The sequence below is a fragment of the Cloeon dipterum genome, chromosome 1 (genome assembly GCF_949628265.1).
Source record: "Cloeon dipterum chromosome 1, ieCloDipt1.1, whole genome shotgun sequence".
NCBI lineage: Eukaryota > Metazoa > Arthropoda > Insecta > Ephemeroptera > Baetidae > Cloeon > Cloeon dipterum.
Genome location: NC_088786.1, coordinates 21,999,897 through 22,019,956, shown reverse-complemented (window position 1 = coordinate 22,019,956; position 20,060 = coordinate 21,999,897). Strand labels below are relative to the sequence as shown.

Below are 20,060 nucleotides of genomic sequence, written 5' to 3'. Positions count from 1 at the left end.
GTAGAAAAATCGCATGTGCCTGGCGCGGCGCGTGAATTTTCCAGCCGCTCTCAGCTGACGTCAATTTCTCCTGAGATTTCCGCAAATGGAGCACACGCCGGCAGGATTAATGATCTCTGAACCTGAGGGATATTATACGGTGGCATTGCCGCCAACCAGCACTGCCACTGCATCTGCAGCTATTATCGCCCTCCGAATTGATTACCGACATCATCAGGGGCTAAATCTTGGCGGCCCGCCCCCTAATTTGGAGCTTCCGAGCTGATTAAATTGTTGCCAACTTGGCTCTGAAATCGTTAGTTGGCAAGCGTCGCCGCTGGAAATGATGAAACTCTCCCTGACAGGAATGAAGAAAAAATAAACGGTCGGGGGACAGCTAATGAAACTGTTGAGGACTCGTTTTTATTTACGTCATATCAACCAGCTATTGTTCCGTTTTCATAAGATTGTGGCATTTTTTTAATAATAAAATTGCCAATTCTTGAGGGGAAATATTACGAGTAATCCCATTTTGAGCACGTGCTGCATCTTTCACACAGTATTTCCTAGTTGCTCCCCCTTATCAATTTTGGTTTTTTTGATTCTTCCTTGTTATTATGATTCCAATGAAAATTTATTTCAGTCCCCATGGCAGAGAAAAAACATTTGCGACTTTGTAATAACAATGAAGACTTTCTTACACTGTCGCAGACAGTCCTCAAATTTTCAAAGCTTCAATTTATGCGTGCAAACAGAATTAAGGAACGATTTATTGAAAAGTTAGAGAAGGCGACTGCTCGCAAAACTCCATTTAATCTTGCATGACAAAGAGCCTCACGGCAACTTTTCTCTCCCCCTTGTTGCCAGCTGGTCCTCTTTCCCTTTTTCATGCGAAATCACTTCGCAATGAAGCGAATTCCACGAACAGCAAACAGCTGACTGCTGTCTGAAGAGCCCACCCCAACCCTGTTGCTATGAGGGTGCGACGACGCGAGCGCGAGGGCCGTAATCATAATTTCGATATTAAAAATTCGCAATGTTCGAAGGGAGGGGGCCCGTCAGCGAAAGGCTGGCAGGGACGAATGCCGAAGCAATAAAGGAGCGATCAGCACCACGCACAACAGACGAGTTGGTATGTGCGTTGGGGGCTGCCGGATTGCCAGGGGCCTGAAGCAGGGATGATGAAGGTCTGCAGCACAGCTAGCGCGCACCAGACAGGGGGCGTGAGGGGTTACGTTGGTGTTCTTTTCCACCCGCCGACATAGACGAGACGGGGAGAGTAGTCGTTCAATAGCGACGAGAGAGAGAGAGAGAGAGAGAGAGAGAGTCTACTGATGCTTTGCAAAATTGTGGCCGTCGCTCCATCTTCATCTGCCGCGATCTCGGGCCTTAATCCTGCCCCGAGTGATTAATTGGAGTTTTTCTCGGTACACGAGTGAAAGCCGTCTATTGATTGCGTTTGGTGGAAATGTAAACTGCAGCACATACAGCAAAGTCGGCACTAAATTATTGCCCAAACTTTGTCGGGCAGTATAGTGTATATTTTATGAAAGCGTTTCGCCGTCCTTCTCGGAACGGCAGTCTGCTCGTTTTTTATATCGAGTACATCGGGCTTTATTTTCTCTCGATTCCGTGCAAAAGCGTGCGTTTACTCGCCAATATTATTAGAGGCTGGCCTTTAATGAAGGTTGAATTGACTGGAGCCATTAAGCAATCTCCGAAATTGAGTATGGATTGATGATATTTATTTCGTGTATGCAATGCCAGGCCAATCACGCTGAAAAGTCTTTTCTGCCGACTGGAGGTTGTATTACCATATATGGTCGAAAAAGCCACCCATTTGCCTGTTTCGACGTTGCGGCTGGGACATGCACGCGCCACACTCTCCACACATGCCCTAAATAATACATTTATATCGCCCTGTGCGCCTACTCGGCGCAAGCATTATGCATGCATTGATGTTGTTACATATGAATCCGCAGCAGCGGCCGCAAAGGCACAAGGAGAAAGTATTGGGCGGCCGTATCATTGGCAAGCCTGGCCCGGCGGAAGGGACGCACCAATTTATGTGCGGCGTCCTTGGCCACGTGTCGCGCGTTTTGTCTCTGCGACCGCCGACGCCGCCTGAACTTTGCCCTAGCGACTTTTGCGGTGCGAAATGGAATATTTATCGGCCCCGGTGGCACTTGGATTTGTGTGTTTGCTCGCCAGAGTGACAATTTTATGAGCTGACGATGAAAGCCAAAAGCGCGCAGGGTACTTTTTTATACCCTCGCCACCGCGCCACTCGCGTTTTTTCCCCGGCTGCCCCTCTCCAGCAGCGTGTTGCCAATTGTTTCCAGCTTTCTGGCCCGGGAAAGCAGGAGAGAGAGAGAGAGAAAGTGGTGGCGGAAAAATATGAGTATTAAATTATCGTTGTGGGTGAAGCACCGATTTCCACCGAATCGGTTGCTTTTCCGTTCGCCTTCTATCGATTAGCTGTAGTTTTATTTCCCATATACTGGCCGTCTAATTACTTTGTCGGCCCCCTTTTGGCCCTTGCAAAAACGCATTGAAATTTACGGCGGTCATTTATTAGCCGCACGATATATTTCATCGTGCTTGTGCACGTGAGCCCAGGCTGGAATACTCGAAAAATAATTAGAACCGACACAGCCGTTTATAAAAAGCTGCAGCTGATAAAATGCGATACGGTCGTTTTTATTAATTTGCCTGCGTGTGCCCGGCTGCACAGCACATATAGTACACCGGCCATTTCTTGCGCTAATAAATTGATTAGCTCAGAAATCACAGCCGGTGGGAGGCTGTTCGCCTGCTGGCTGACACAGCGAGATCACTCTGTAGAGATAAGTCGACGGGCAGGCTTTTAATTTATTAACGTACGCCGCCAGCTCGATTTTATTTTATTTCATGCGATTTATACACTTGAGCATCTCGTTGTGTTTATATGGTTGCGTTAATACGGGCAGCCAGTGCTTTAAATTTGACCCAGCAGCGCATTCGATCATCTAGGGGGCAGTGAAAGATTGTTGTTGTTATTTTTCGGCAATTAAACGCGCGCCTGTAAAATTGCCGTGATAAGCGCGTGCGTTCGTGGCGTGTTTGCTTGCAATAAATTGCTAAAACGAGCATTTTGTGTGATTTTAATTAAACGGCCGTGAGGGTCAAAAAGAAGTTATGAACACATAAAGTTTTATGGCCCGCGGTGCTCGGTGAGGTCGTCACGTGGTGCTGCCCAAAAACGGGCCGAAAGCAATAAAAGCAGCCAAAAGACTTCCTGCGACATATCCCAAAACTCGTGACTGTAGACGGGGAATTATGCTCCCATCCGCATTTGCAGCAGATTTGGTTGTATACAGGCCGAAAAAAACTAATCACGACTTGGGCAGCAAATCATTGTTATTCGTGGCTAGGATTGAAAAATAGGAAATATAATTGTAATTGACCCAAATCTCAGAGCGCATGGGCCAAGGATGCGTACATCCGGAGTTTTTTTTGCAGTTAATTTAAAACAATCGATAACCTTTATTCATTTCAACCAAGATATTATAAAAATTTGCCCATGACGAATTATCAAATTAATACATATTTTAATTAGTTAAGGATCGTGAACTACTTGAATCACTTCCCTCCTCATCAAGGCACCAATTTACCTGACATTAATAATCATTGGGGGCAGGTTCCATTACCGTGATTAGTCGGTGATAAAAGGGTCATTGACCTGTCCGGCAAGTAAGCATTATTACAGAGTAACCGCGGCGGCAGCAGCCCAACCGAGTAGAAGGAGTGCGCCGCTCTCGCGTATGCAGACATTCTCACGGCCAGCCCTCTGCCCGGTCCCTCTCTTCGCCTGCACTCGGTTCCCCCATTGCCTCCTTTTCCAGAGCCTTTTCCACGACGGTTCTTCGCAAAGTCAACGGACGTGCAGAGTGGCACAAGCAGTTGGCCCGTACGCTTTCACTCTCGATGGGCTCTCCCAATTAATAAAAATTCTGCGTGCGCCTAGTCCCACATTCGAAACAAACAATCCGCGGCAATCATATCCTGTGCCAAGGTGGAATTTTGGCTGCCGCCTGCGTGCATGCGAACTTGCACGTAGACCACCCGTCTGACGTACTCAGAAATTTGCAAACGACGCCGTGCCGGGTTCCTCGTCGGTTCTTTTTCGGAAACAAAGGAACATTACGCCCGGCATCGCGGGGAGACAAATATTGTGCATTTCGGGGACCCTGTGTGATGTGTGACGATGCTCACGTTGACAGTGGCAGATCGCTATCGCACACTATTAGTCTGGAATAAATTATGCTGACGGAGAGCTACGTGCAACAGAGGTGGATTTTCAGACGTCACAAAGTTTCTTTGAAGTGATCTCTTCAAACTGAATTACGTCGCTTTAAATTTTCATCAAAGACTTTCGATTGCCCGAGGGCGATGTATCAACATTCTCGAGTGGTCTTTCAAAAATACTAGTCCTAATATAGAAATGATAGGCCGCTGTCGAGCCGCACAACGAAACGAGACATGCAGCAATGTATATTATCCAATTATTATTTGTTTGAAAAAAGCTTTGAGGCTGGGTCTGCCCTCGCGAAAGTTGGCTGCGGCCCACTATTCTCTAACTAATGCACCACTGACAGATATATAATGTAAATTGCTCACTGAGAAGCCGAGTGATGCTCTAATAAATATTTATTTTGCCACGTGGCTCTCATTATTCCTCGGCGAATCGGCGGCCAAACAGGATTCTTGCACGCAGACCACCACCGAATAGTTACGGTTGCTGACACCAGTACCGCCACTTGACACCGTGTGTCTCCAATTATTGGTATAGGTGCTTGCAAATCAGATATATAAAACATCTCTGCAACCCATAAAACCCATTTTTCACTTACACCGAGGACGCCGAGGGGTCTTATATTTCGCGTTCCAATAGGCGGATAATCAAATTACAGAGAGACTTGAGAAATCTCGAGCAGCCGGCCGTCGTGCGAGAGAGAGAGAGAGAGGGAGAGAGAGAGAGAGAGAGAGAGAGAGAGAGAGAGAGAGAGAGAGAGGCATCCTGCCGGCGGGCTAGGCTTAATTCTAGGAAATTGGTTTGCCATTGTGCACACCGGCAAGAACAACAGCCTAAGGAATTTTGTTCATTCCGGCTGCCGCCGCTAAATCCCCGCAGATCAACCGACATTTATATGGAGATGCTGATGAGCCTGTTGGGCTGGTTCTCTCTCTCTTCCGCGCGCGCGCTCTTGCAGGCAAATAAAATGATGATAATAACTGGTATATATGCGCGCCGACCCTTTCTTTTTCCTCCTTTGGAAAACAAAACAAAAAAGAAGATTATCATCGCTCTTTCCGTCGTCTCAAGAGCAGCAGTTGTTTGATTAAATCGATCCAGGAATTTTCGCACGTGTGCGCGTTTTCAGGCCTGCGTGCCGGTGGACAGGCACTAGAGAAATTTGTTTGCATCCCTAATTGGCCGTTGGTTTTTGGCGACCGACGCTCTTGGCTTGCGTCACAAATTGCTGCGTCGGGTCTGGAATTTGGCTCTTTTGCGCCGCGACATGACAATTGTCTTTCGCGACAAGAGAGGGAGGATGACACATCGCGCAGGGAAAACACTGGTGCGCAGTTTTCTGTGAATGTCACAAGACTTGAAGGGGGTTTGTCAGGAAAAGACTGTTGTCTCAAAAAAAGGCCCCGCTTTTTATATGATTGCTTTCAAGAGGCTCTCTTTGTTGAATAACTTGACTTTAATAATATTTTCATGATGTGCAAAGTGAAAACGACAGATGATTGGCTTTAGTTTGCCTGCGTTGGAAAATCGATTTTCTTTATTCATATACAATAAAGTATTTAAATAGCTCGGAAGTAACCGTGATTTCTGAATAATATAAATTCAACAAATACGGCTGTTTTTTAAGGTTGAAATTACTACATTGCAAGTTAACCCTCTTTACAGCGTTCCATGTGAGCGTTATTGGTGGCTGAGTGCTTCATGCGAGTACCCCCTCTTGAGCGAAATTTCATCACAAATTCAGATCCTCTCTCCGTGGACTTTGTCGCTGCTAAACAATCCATAAAATTTGCCCACACATGCACGCAAAAATTTTCTAATATAAAAGCGCTCTCCCTGCACAATCAAAACGCGCACAGTGGCTGAAAAATACCTGCTTCAGCATCCATTGCCTCTTCTTTGAGTGAAAAATTATTGCGCGCCTCGCAAATTTCCCTCATTTTTTTTTTAATTAACGTCTTTTTTCTTTGCTCACTTTCAAAAAAACATGATACTGTGAAACCGCCTTTGACGGGCCTCCCTGTAGCAGCCGCTTTTTGACGCACACACGCATAAAAATGTTTGAATTATTTTTACAAATTCCATACCGCGCGCGCCACACTCACTCAATCCTTTTGCTTTTGACATGAGAGAATGTGGAACATTGAGAGAGAGAGAGAGAGAGAGAGAGAGAGAGAGAGAGAGAGAGAGAGAGAGAGAGAGAGAGAGCAGCCTCGCTGTGGAACTGCAATAATAAAACCGATGTTGTTGCCACGTGCCTCTCTTTTGCACCCCTTGCTCTCTCTCTCTCTCTCTCTCTCGCTCTGAACTCGCTCGCTTGCTCTCCGCAAAGAACGCACACACGCACACAAAATGTAATAACGCCCATAAAAAAGATCATTACATTTGGGCAAGCATAAAAATAATGCGAAAACATTATCGCGCACGCGGCGGCGACGAAGGTACTGATCCCTTTTTGCCCGCCCGAGATGATGACTACTTTTTGCAATCACCTTTTTCGCGCTGTACATAGTGCAACCGAGCGCACCACACACACACACACACATACACGCGCGCGCGTGGGCCCATTCAATACACGAAGAGATGGTTGCGGCAGCAAGGTTGTGACGTCACGACCACACCCAGCGGCCACCCCTTGACCCAACCCTTCCAGTGAAACCCTTGCTGTGACTGTCTGGTGGCTCGTCTGTCGCGGTTGCGGCATTTTCAGCATCTCTCCGGCAGCACTAATGCTGCTGCTGCCAAAATCGCCAGTTTCGTAGAGACCAACCCTCACCGAGCCGGCCGAAAAGCAAACTGGCGTTTGCTCCGCTCCACTCACGCGGCCCCGGGGCACGTGCTAATTTCCCTCACGGATTGTTACAGGCAAACTTCCGAAGTGGCGTCAGAGAGTTGGTCACAACTTGAATTCTGCCTCGCCTTTTGTCGCGGCCAAAGTTGCGCGGGAAGGGATTTTCAAATGTGTACTCAGCTGCGGTGACGAACAATGTGCGTGGCCGAATGGAATTGTTGCCGGACAATTGCGTTGATTGTCTTGGATAGGCCATTTCGGGGCCTAAATTTGCACACTTCCTGATGCTTCTGGGTGACAAATGGTGTGAAGCGCAGGAAGTTGTTTTGAGTATCATGACGTGGACAGGGGAAATAGTTGGTTCGGCCTGAGAAAACTCAAAAAAAAATTTCATTTAATAGGCTCAGATTATTTTAAAGATAACATTTCAAACCAAGAAAAATTTCACAATGGCTCCACTCTCTATGGATTTACAGCCAGGATAGAAGAGAAAAATTATCTCGTGCTTTATAGCGGCTGTTTCGACTCCTAGAGCCTCATCAGCAGTACTTTACCTGCTAAACAAAATCCATACTAAAACTGCTGCAAAATGAGAGCAAGTGAATGCCTGCCTATCTCCCGTTTTGCGGCAAAGCTCCCTCTAAAAAAATTACAACCCAAAAATTTCATTACTGATATTTTTTCCGAAAATGCTATTTAATAAAAACAGTTTTCACACTACCATCTAGCGACACGTGCACCAGGTTGACATATGAATACGTATTTGTATTGTGTCAAATCCGAATGCAATTAAAACTCGCTGTCCAGCAGCAATGAATGGTGTTTTCACAAAGCTGGGCTGATGAATTTTCGCTGGTCGTTTTCCTTCCAAATGAATTTACCCCCACAGAGGCACCTCTAACCAGAGAGTCGGCACTAGAAATCAATTTGCGAAACCCAAACGCCTCCTCCGCCATCCAATCCAACTCCCGAGACAGCCGATTGAAAGAGCAGCATTTTCAACGGGGGCGCTCACTCGCTGGCTCGCCCAGAGAGCGCATCAAACAACAAACGCGCGCGGTGCCACGTCAGGTCCTGCGGGTGGCGTGGTTTGCAGGGGTGTTGCACGTCTCGGCTAATCCGTCCGTCAATTTGTCTGACCGCCGTAATGGACTTGCTGGCCAGCTGCGCCTCCATCCTAGCGAGTTGTTGAATGTAAAACGTGTCCATCCCAGCTCTCATTACAATTATCTGCTAAATATTTGCGGCGCGCACGCACACGACGACGATCGCTTTTTATTTGCATGATGGATGAGAAGCAGCGAGCAGGCAGTCATGCAATTCATATTCCTACCTGTCACGCCGGCCGGTGAAAAAAAGTTTAAATGCGTGGGCGAAGCCTGCCTGCCTGCCTCCTGCCTGTTGGGTGACATTTATAAATCCGCCGTACACGCGAGAACCCGCGCGCGGTGCCGTTTTCTCGTTTGCGCCCAATATCGCGCGCATCTATACCAACAGATAACGCGCGATTGCCGGGAAATAAGTAACACGGAGCGCATTGCCAACATCTCTCCTCGCTCTCGTTGAGTAATTTGTCTGCCGACTTCGCATTTCCACCGACGCAACTTATATGTTGTACGTTCGCGGGCAAGATTGATTCGTTATTTGCCGACGGCCTGTCGGAGTTATTTTTCATGTAGGTGGTGTCGAGTTGATTGGCTCGCTTGTTAGGATAATACACGCACAACTAGACTGATCGTAGTTGAAAGCCCTCGTCGACTTTTTTGGCTGCCTAATTGATTGATTCGTTTCGTCATTACCCTAGACGGTATAGAGGTCCGCGAAAGACAAACGGCTACTGCCCAGTGCTGCACGTATTTCGCTTTTTTTCCGAACCTGTCCGTCCATGGGGAATTCAGGTCGTCGATTCAATCTTTCTTCACTTTTCGTGTTTGCGTTTGCAAAGAAAAACACTATTTGAAAGTAAACCAAACTGTTTACTCTGTCAATCAGGGGATATGAGACAAGAAACAAGCTAAGTCTGTGAATTAAAAAAGTCATAAAACCGATTAGTTTTACTTTGGAAACCATGATCGAGTATTTCAATTACCAAGAAGATTTTATATTTATTCAAGAACGCACTGGAAATTACACGAGAAATTTACCACGGCTAACATGAACTTTAATTAAAGACGATTATGTCTCATGAATAAATTCTAACTAAATAATAATGCGACTCGGAAAAATCTAATAACATCTAAACTTGATTGGTTGTTGTTTTTTCTATCTAATTAATTATATTTTGTGTTAAGTAGTCATCACGTTTAAAGCAAGTAGTAAAAAGGCAATTATTTTTAAATCAAGCTCGTCCGTGTGACTCATTCATTCCCGTCGAATTCATTGCTGTCTCGAAGATGGCGATCTCGCGCAGACATCCTTTTTTAATGTATTTCGCAACAAAAAACCTTGTCTGGAATGCGACGGCGGGAGGCAAAAGGAGCGTACATGTATACACATTATTATTATTCTCGAGAGTTAGGCGGCGAGTGGAGCGAGCTAAAGAGACCAATGGCAGCCGCGTTTTCATTACATCTGCAGCAGGCTGTGACTCGGATAAGGAAAATATTGGCGAAAAATTCGACGAAGCCAAATAAGGAGCGGCTCCCTTTGCCACGAAACACGCATGGAAAGCAGACGGGCCGGCAGGTTTTGCCGACCAAGAATGCGCACCATTTCCGATGCTTATTTTCCAGCATCCGCCCTCGCAGCAAAAAATGAGACGTGCAATTGCGATAGAGCCAGCGAGCGCCCTTTTCTTAAAGGAGAGACGAGCCGCAACCAGACGGCGTCGCAATGGGCGCGTGACGCAACCGTTGAGAATCAGTTCGCGGCCGCAGGCTGGCAATCTGATTGATTCATCTCAACACGTCGCCCTCCAGCATCTCCCAAGACAAAGGCCGATTTATTTTAGCCGCAGCGAGGATAAAAAATGAATGGCCATCGAATCGAAGTAGATTCTCTGTACTGTACTGGACTGGACTGAAAAACGTCGAGTTCAGCAAGTTGCATAACTTGCCGGTCGTCTGCTGCAATGGGTAGTTGACAACCGACGGGGATTGAGCTCACTCAAAATCAGATCACTGCATTTTTGAACACTAATAACTATTTCATCTCTTATCGTACGATTAACATAAACAGATTTTTGGCAACTCAAAATATCATCTGGGGAAAATTGGGCATGACGGGCATTTTCAGGCCCAAGAGTGTATAATGGAGCGGAATTTATATCTATAGAAGCGTACAACAGTTGGCAACAAAGCAATCACTCTTAAAAACTGATTATTGCATCAAGATTCCCATGAGTTTATTCAGTGGCTCTTGAATTTTTAACCAAATCCGACAAAGAAGCCAGTTCCATGTAAAATGAATGCAAAAATGGCTGGCAATCAAATTACTTTCGCATCCTACCATACTTAAATAAATCCCCTTAACATGTGTTCAAGCAGAGTGAAAAAGAAATAAAAAATTAATTCACCTTGCTTGCAGCAATTTGAGGTAATTAAATTTCACGCGGCCGATGTGAAAAGGGCACTTGCAAATGGACTAACACGATTAGAAACTCCCCTCCGCCTCGAGTTGATTCAAATGCAGTGCACAAACACAATTTGCCCTTCCATATTCAGACCACCCCCGAAATAAAAATATGCGACCTGCGGCGCAAGGGCCGTTTTATTCAACCCCAGAGAGCTGAATTTGTTTCACGTGTATATCAGTTACAGCAAAAAAGTATTTTTCATTTGGAGCTCGTAATATTTTTATTTTTATTCGGCGCTGCTGATGCCATTGTCACCAAGGGCAAGCCGTGCGTTATCTCGCCTACTTCCGGGCAAACACCAGAGAGCGGCTGGCGGCGGCGGGGCTCTTCTTTTACACATATATCTGCCCTCCACTTTGAAAATACGCGCTACTTGTCCCAGAAAAAATGTAATAAACTCGGACTGAAACTCATCATATCTGCCGCCTCTCACGTTTCAGCTCGCTGCCGCCAACGCGTTGTTACCTCTACGTCCAATTATTAAGATCGGCTTAAAAGGTGTGTGCGTGGCGGTCGCAGAAAAAGTATAGTAATAATGCTCGCACGCGGACATTGGTTCCGCTCGCAAAGTCGTTTCGTGTTTCTTTGTACGAACAGAAAAACGTATTGCCGCCGTGATAAAGTCGGCTGGGAAAATTGCCTGGCCGCAGCCTCGCAGACGCGAGCGCGGTTATAATGGCGAATCTTGGTGTGGACTTTGAGCATTTCCGGTACCCATAACTTTTTTAGTGCGAACGAGATAAAAGATTATGTGCGACTTCTTGACTGCTTTCGGAGTTATCGCCATGAAGCATATTGTGCGCCGTACAAAGCATTGCGTGGTCTTTGACCCTCCCCGGCGTGCGTGCAATTGAAGATCCAATCTCTGACGGAAAGAATTTTTAGAATTGGTTCGAAAGAAAATGCGGCGATTACGAAGTTTTGAACCAATATTTTGAGTACTTTCCCGGATTTTTTTTTTTAAATAAAAACAAAATCGGCTACATACAATACATCTCAGAATCTATTTAAGCTGAACCAAAAACTTCACCGTAGGTGGCCTTGAATGTTTGAAATCGTCCTAAAAATAAATTTTCACACCATTCCACATGACCCCCTGACTCTCCCGGACAGTTAAGAACATTTCGCATTGTTGACTAGAGCAATTAGTTCATTGAGTTAATTGTTTGTTAAATTTTCCAACATTTTGTCTCTACATTGTGCAATAATTAAATCAGGAGCAAGGGGGAGTTAAATTTCAGATTTTGCCAAATTTCTCGTAAAATAAAACGGGGTTTTTCAATTATTTTTCGTTTGATTTCCATCCCTTTCATCGCAATCTATCCAACGGTGTGCAGATTTTGAGGAAAAATTTCCTAAATTGTGAATATTCTATAGGGTGTAGCATGCTGGACACACCGGTTATAATTGGAAGTTAAGCAGCATGCGTGCAGCCGGTAGCTGGATGGGTGACCGCCTGGAAAGCCTCCCTGCCGGCTGCATAGCTCTAGGCCGACTCGTTACTTGCGGGTTTGCATCTTTCCAGCATGCGTGATTTGGCCTCACGGGACGAATGTCTAGCATTTCAAAAAAGTCCTTGGTGCGGAGGCAAGTTTAGTGGCCCTTCAGTGGGCTGGGTCCCTGTGCGGCCTGGTGCGCCCGTGTTATCCGTTCGCGGTGTTATTGGGACCCAGGTTTCAGCATTCATATTGTCGCAGGAGCGTTCGTCCCGCTACAATATTATAGCACAGTGTGCTCCTTCCAGGTCATCGGACAGGGATAAAAAATAAAATATGATTTTACAGTAAGAAGAAAATTTATGCTCGCCGCTTGATTAGCATGCAAACTTTTGAGCCGATTTTCTCAAAATTGAAACTGCTACCTGGGAGAGTTTTACTTATAGGTATAAAGAATTTTTCACAAATTTTACTTTAAACCTTTTGCAAAAAAAAAGTGCAAGCGGAAATGCCACTTCACAAAAGCCTCTTGAATTCCAAATGCTCTCCATCGTTTGAGGTTTCTAAAAGAGGTGGCTCTAAAATTTCAATAGGTCTGCTTCACTTTTAACCCGGGAAAGAATGGATTCAATTGCTGACGAGTAATTGCCGACGGATCACCCACTCGACTCACTTTATTTTCAGCAACCCCTTTTAATTGAGTCGGTTTGCGTTTCTCCGTGAGTTCTTTGAGCGCGCAGGGAGTTAATGGCGTCGGGTATTCTTCTTGATTGCGCGGAACCAGCGTGCTGAGAGAGACAATAGGTCTAGGGGAGCGAATGAGTTGGGGTGGTTGGCTTCTGCTACTGCTGCTGCAGCAGAAGAAAGGCTGCTTTTTATGGTGTGGTGGTTTAATTATGTGTCATAATATGATGGACGAGATACAACAAGAAGCACTTAAATGTTATTAAAAACAATGCGCCATGTGCTGCCAGGCTGCTCGTCTAGCTACCTTCCTACCTCCAACAGAGAAATTAGACTAATTTTCTGTTACGCACACTCTCACAAACACACCGTCCGCCGTGTCAGTGACCCGCTTGACGACGGCGACTTGTAAAAAATAACGCACACGAGCTCTCTCGCTTGTCAGCAGGAAAGGGATAGGCTGGCCATTTTTCTCTCGGCAAAGCTCTCTGCTCGCCTCTTTCTGACAACAACGCTGGCCTTTTGTGTCGGGCGCGTGCAAAAATTAATATTCTGCCCCGTTTTTGTTTCTCTAATGCCTCCGCCAACGCCTGTTCAAGGCTGCTTTCCCAGAATTAGGGGAGGCTTTTCGATTCTAATGGAGTTTTATTGCTTTACTTTTCACGCGCGACGCTAAGCAGGTGTGTATTATAGAAGCTCAGCTCGAAATGGAATACTTAATTGATTTAAAAGCTGCGCTGCTGTATGCGCTGAAATGGCACATAATTTAAGTTTTTTTCGGTGCTGGGATAATTCAAAATGGTTGTTGTGTTGCCAAAAGAAATATATGACGCCTTAAACATGTCGTTAAAAGTGTAAAAAGCTTTTCGTTGCTTTACCAAGCTTTTAATGAAATTGCAGTTAAATTAGATGTTTTGATGGCATCAACTCTGCTAATGTGACCTTTAATTTTCTGCTTCTTTATAATATATATAATTTCCTTATTGCCAATAAAGTAGAGTATGTATCTTAATCAATCTTATTTTCAATATATTCTAAAAATCTTTGGTTTTAAAATTATTAAATAGGCTTATTAAAGTTCAACTTTATTTATTATTATGGGCCAGCAGAGAAACTTTTGACCTTTACAGTAATTTTATTTTCCACTCTATTTAAAACTTAGCAATGAGCATTCGATGCTAAAAAAATATTTGAAAAGAAAAAAGTTTAAAAGTTGGTAAAATAAATTATCAATTTTATATTTTAACAATTTATATGAAACCCCTGAGTTTGATTTGCAGCAGAGAGCGTGCACATGGGCCGTTACAATTAGTCTGCGGCTGCATGTTCCAGTTTGCGCTGAATCTCGGTGGCCGTTCCTCGAATTTGCATTTTCCTGCCGACGTACCAGGAATGCGACCGTGTGTGTTGTTCAGCAGTCGGTCGGTCGGTCGCTTGCTATAGGCACTTATACCAAGTTACATGTGCACATATTTATGTGAGGTGCATGTAATTCGAACGAGCGCACAACTATTTGTCTCGTTAACATGCAGCTCGCTTGGCTCGTTGAAATGCACTGCTTCTTCTCGGCTGCAAAAACACAATGCAGACGCGCATTTATTTGGCCGGATTGCATCTCTCAGGTCATTTGCATATTGTGTTTGCGTCAGTCAAAGCGACTGAAAAAAGTGCTTGTATATATACCGCCGGCCTCCGCTCGGCAGACAACACTAGCATCGTCACGTGCAGATGAAGTAATCTTTTTCATCTGGAACATTTAACAATTACTTAATTGACTCTAGCTGTGGATGCAATTTTTCATTTAAAATAGTAAAATTTTGTAATATGTTGTTTATCTGTTCATTTCGGGGGTGAAAAGCAAACCATTTTAAGCGCTTGGACGCTCACGGGAAAGAGGCTAATAATAATTATTGACATTGCTTGTGATTAGCCATTGTTCATTATGCTTTTCCGTTGAGTGCAATTAATCAGTCGTATACAATTTGGGAAATAAATCCAAAACATAAATTAGTTTTATGCTAAATGTTTAGTTTTCGCATAAATACTTAATTTGTCTCGTTAATCAATCCGATGCAGCTTTTAAAATGCTATGATAAAGCCGTTTGAAATAGCGATTCGTCAACTAGTTTGATTAATTCAGCCATAAACGACATATTCGACTCATGCAATTCGCCTCAGCTTAAGCGCATCTAAACATTCAATTTTGACCTTAACGCACCAATTTATTGAGCGTGCACACCGCACAATTAGGATTGCTTGCGGATCGTCAGTTTATTTCAGCACCCAATAATATCGCAATATCAGATCGGATTTAGCGGGGATTTGGCTTGTTTGACTGCCATTCGTGCTGATAATGTGAATTTATATGGGTGTGCTGCGGTACGGTGGAAAAAGTAGCAGGCCGCGTGTGTGTACGTGTGTTTGTGTGATGTGTCGTCGCGTCGTCCGTCGTTCTGCTAATAAAGCTGTGTGTTCGTGTTTGTTGCAGGAGAAAAACTCTTTTCTGAATTACAACGTGTCCTGCATTCTGACGCTTCCGCCATATCAACGACAGGGATTTGGACGTCTACTTATTGATTTCAGTGAGTACAACCCATTCTTTTTTATTGCTATTTTATCAATTACCTCCATCGCAGGCGTCGCTCGCATGCGACTCTGCTCGCTGCATAGGGAAAAGGCAGAGCAGCAGATGAAGCCTTTTATTCGCGCGCCGCCGTTCGGCGGCTCTTTTTATAATACTCTATCTTCCATTTGTGTGAGTTCGTATAAGCAGAATCGAGCTTTAAATCATTTTTCGAGAAGTGCGCAGCCTGGCTTTTATGACTACTCTTGGAGTGATTCATTTCGGGAAAGAGAGTTCATAAAATTATTAATTTGCATTCACGTTATATTCACCATCGAAGGCCTTGAAATAAGTTGCTCTCCGAGATATTTTCACTCGAATGACGATAATAAAAATACGCATTTGGTCGAATCACCATGGAATTCGTGCTTTTACGAACGCAATTAAACGCAGGACGCTTAATGTCGAATTATTAATCAGCTCTGGAGTTTCAAATGCCTTACGTGGCTTTCTTTTCATCAGGATTACATTTGAAAATTCTTAAAAACCATCGATTTTTGGGCTTCTACACACTTTGATTTAGTTCGTGACTGGAAAATAACAGATTTTTTATTTGTAATGGAAATTACCAAAAATTCAATTCATTATTCAAAGCATGTTTTGCAAAATCAGACGAGGCACCAATATTTAAAATTTCAATTTTAAGTAAAAAATCATTCCAATTTAAAGTTATGGTTTACTTTATTAATGTGGATATATTTAGGAAAATCCACACGTTTTTGCAGTTATGTGTGCTTTTTAATTTTCGTTTTATAAGTGAATTAAAATCTTTGTGGAGATCTCTCTTTGAGAAAATTAATCCAAACGGCGGACTAATTTGCAAGTCGTGTCACCAACGGGACGAGATCAACACGACATATGTGTAGGAGCGGGATAAGCTTGCATGTAAGAGAAAGGGGTCGGCGGCCACCGGGTGCAGATTGAAATCGCACGCGCTGAGTTGTTAATCGACGGCTCTCGGCTCTAGGATTTATCCTCCTACGCAGCAGCACGGTGCCAGGAAATATGGCCCGTCGATCGGAGAGGGAAAGCCGAATTTTCCCTGGCGTGCAACGAAGAAAGCGAAAAGCAGCGTAAATCACCGGGCGCGCTGCGTTGGTTGATTATCTAAATTGGCTGAACGCGCGGCGCCGCCATATGAACCGAGCGAGCGTTGGTGACCAATAATTTTAATAGTCGGGCTTATCGCGGCCATGTATCGAAATGTTAATCAATTTAAGTGCCGTGATTAACATTAATTGTCGGCGGGAGTCGATCGGGCGAGTGCAAGAATTCATGGGGGACCCGATTCTGGGGGCCCAGAGGCGAGCGGCGGGGCGAGAGTGAGTCACTCGACCAAATTGGTTATCTCACTCACTTGGCGGCCGTCGCCGTGCTCTCGAGAGAAGATGTGTGCCTGCCTGCGCCTACCCCCGTTTCTATTGATCACCGCCAAACATTATTGTGGCCAGAAATAAAGTTAGTCTCTCTCGCTCTTTTATTTAATGCGAACGAACGATTTCGAGCTGATACACACACACACACACTCACGCATTGCATTGTCTTTGGGCGCCGCCAACAGCCGTTCTCAATCTAGTCAGCCAGCAGAGACAGGGGACAGCGACCCAACCACTCCAGGAACGGACTGCTCCCGAATTGATTTTTTTTAACATTTCCTCATTTAAAGAATTTTCGCCGTAAATATTAAAACCTCATAACGAATTTAATTTTTAATGACAATGAAGGATTTTTTTGTAGCCCTAACGCGTGTTATACTGTAAAATTAAAAAAATAATATTGGTTCTATAAATAATTTTAAAGATTTAAAAATTGTCGAAATTTATTTACTGATAATTTTAGAAACTATCAACCTCTACATGTTAAAAATTCGAGTAAGCTCTTTGTGCTTAGGATTTGGTATACCAAATGTAAATTATTTGAAACTATATCATCTCGTTGTTGTGCTATTATGTAAAAGTCGCAATTTCTCTGGTCATTTTATCCGATATATATATCTCTAAAAGCAATTCACTATCAAATTGTCAGAGAGAAACATTACCGCTCGCAATAAAAGTGAATCATTGTTCCAGAGGACAAACAATGGGTCTAATGTACACATTGATCGATGTAGAGTGGTCTTTGAAGTTATTTTTAGTGCGTGACCTATGCCTGTAAGTGCAATAATTCTGTTTGGATGTTCTTTTGGCGTCGTTTCACTGGTTCTTGGCCAAAATCCGCTTTTACTGGTAATCATCACAATTCAAGACACACGCACCAAGAAAAATACGCAAAAATTACATTACTCGAAAGCCGCAGACGACATTCATCTTGTGGGCTGTCCCGGGATATAGGGAACTAATTTCGGTGCTTTCCAGGCTAGCGGCGCGCAACGGCCGTCGCATAAGCTGTCCGGAGCGTAAATTTCAAACATTAATTCGGTGTGGGGGTCGAACGAGGGCAGAAAACATGATTTCGGCTAGCTAATTAGTTTTGTTTCTCGCGCAAGCAGTCCGTGCGTGCGACGACCGCAGCGGATAAAACGAAACATCATCCCCAGCAGCAGCTTTTTACTGCGACCGTCGTCTCATTTCAGGACAAAGAGCACCTCAGTGTGGCCCTAATGCGGTTTGCTTTTATGTGTTATTGAATTCGGGGCGCCCATCCGCACGCGCACACCAGCGAGCACGGAGAGCAGCCATGGCTAAGGCTAGCTGCCCATTAGCCGAGCGAACGACCCCATCGCATTGTCTCCGAATTCGGTAATTAAAGCGACGTCGGTTGAAATATCGCCGTTCGTCTAGCGCAGGTGATGATTCCGCCGCGCGCGACCGACGATCTCTCTCGCTCCTCGCTCGTTCGCTCCCTCCCTTTAGACGCGCGCGATTTGTTCCCTCGCATTAGTCGTGTCCAATTCGGCGTTGCTGCCTGTGTGCAAAAATTACCTTACCCCACAATAGCGCCTGCTTTTGTTGGCCGCTCTCCGCTTCTCGTTACTTGCAGAATTAATTGCTACTCGTTTATTTCATGCGACGGCCGAATTTGCAACACTCGTCGGTTTCTAATGAGTCATCTCCTGTTCGGTGCACTTTTGTCCGTGGTGGCTGCCAAAAATGCGCTGATAATCGCTTTCCGACGGCCGATGTAATCACATTTATGCATCCAGTTCACAAAGTGTTGCTTCTTCTTGTTCGCTATGCTTATATTGGCGAGGGGGATTTCCACTTTGGCGCAATAAAGTATGTCGTGGAAATTACACACGCAATTTGCACACTTAAAACCCGGATTTCGAAAAATATAAAAAAATTAAGATTGATATATATATATATATATATATATATATATAAAGCAATAAAGTTCATGCAGACCATCTGTTATAATATTTCTTAAAGCCGTAAAATTTCGATATTTAGGGTATCTATATAATAAAAATGAAAAAGCGCACCCCTTAATTTTTTTAAGTATCTAAATCCAATGTGCACGGACACCATCCTGTGCAAAAATAACATTGAAACGACCCCAAAAATTAGAACGTAATAAATTTGGGGACTGTGCTGTTTATGGCCAGGCAGACCGGCGGGTGATCCAATTAAACCGCCAATAAAATGGAAAAATTCACCTCCGTACGTATCATTCGAAGGGAGTTCCTACTCGATCGGCTCATTAGATGGCTCCTGAGCGATAAGATTGACAGCTGTATTTAACGTAATTGGAGGCTGATAAAGGCAGTAAAATCTTTTTATTGCAGCATTTCAATTAAGGAGTGACATAAAAAAGAAGCGGTGCGAATCATTCGCTTTCCTTCTCCACGGTCGCCACCGCGCGGAAATTAATTTTGTCACCTCTGCAGCGTATATATAAGAGATGTCGTTTTCCTCTTTTTATTAAGCAATTTGATATTGCAAGACGGCGAGGGGGATGATCTGCTCGTTCGAATAATAACGCCTGTCCACTCCAATCTAAGTACACTCACAGCTGCTGCTTCTGCGATAATTTTCCTCAAAGCAGCTGCTGCTGCGCTGCGTGCAGACGCTCTTGTTCCGAAGATTCTATCTCCAGTGGTCACTCCTCAACAATGGGACCCTGGCCATCGCGTCTTGTCGGGAAAAATTTGCCCCTCTCGCGCGAGGTTGGAAAAGGAGGGTCCATAAATAAAATTTCACGCCTCGCAGATCAACTGTGTGGAAGGCTGGAGAGGCGTATGTTCTGATAATACAATAAAAGCTAGTATATTGAAAAATGCTCCGATTTTCCACCGACGTTCTGTTAAAGAAGGGAGATAATCCCCTCGACTGACTTACTGAACAAGGCCACTTTAACAACGGAGCAGAGAATTCATTCCAAAGGAATACACAGCCTTGATCTTTAATTCAGTCTTTGCACGATTCAGTTACCATTCGTGAAAGTAAATATTTAGGGTGGGTTTGAACCATAAATCTCTTCCTTCCGACACCCTGCTGTTACCCAAAGTCGGTCGACACCGCAATGGTCCGACTATGTTGTTGACTTTGCATTCGCAAATAAACGGTTCTAAGCGAATTGTAACCATGCCTCCCATGCTTAAGGTTGGACACCTGAGGAGCGTGCGCTGTTTCAGAACACTCCATAGGTTGGCGAAATTGCTAATTTTATTGCGGATTCCGCGTCGAAACGCAAGTGCTGGCTGCATTGTCCAATTATTCCAGAGCATACACCCGAAACGT

The 20,060-nt window shown here is 44.5% G+C and overlaps 1 protein-coding gene across 3 annotated transcripts in view; it reads left to right on the top strand.

Annotated features, from left to right (window-relative positions):
* The window catches only part of chm (chameau), a 116,551-nt gene that overhangs the window by 51,058 nt on the left and 45,433 nt on the right, over window positions 1-20,060 (top strand). For all 3 annotated transcript variants that reach the window (XM_065497318.1, XM_065497316.1, XM_065497319.1), the window contains one exon: window positions 15,247-15,340. In XM_065497318.1, the coding sequence (XP_065353390.1) occupies window positions 15,247-15,340 (94 nt within the window). The remainder of the gene's footprint in view (window positions 1-15,246; window positions 15,341-20,060) is intronic.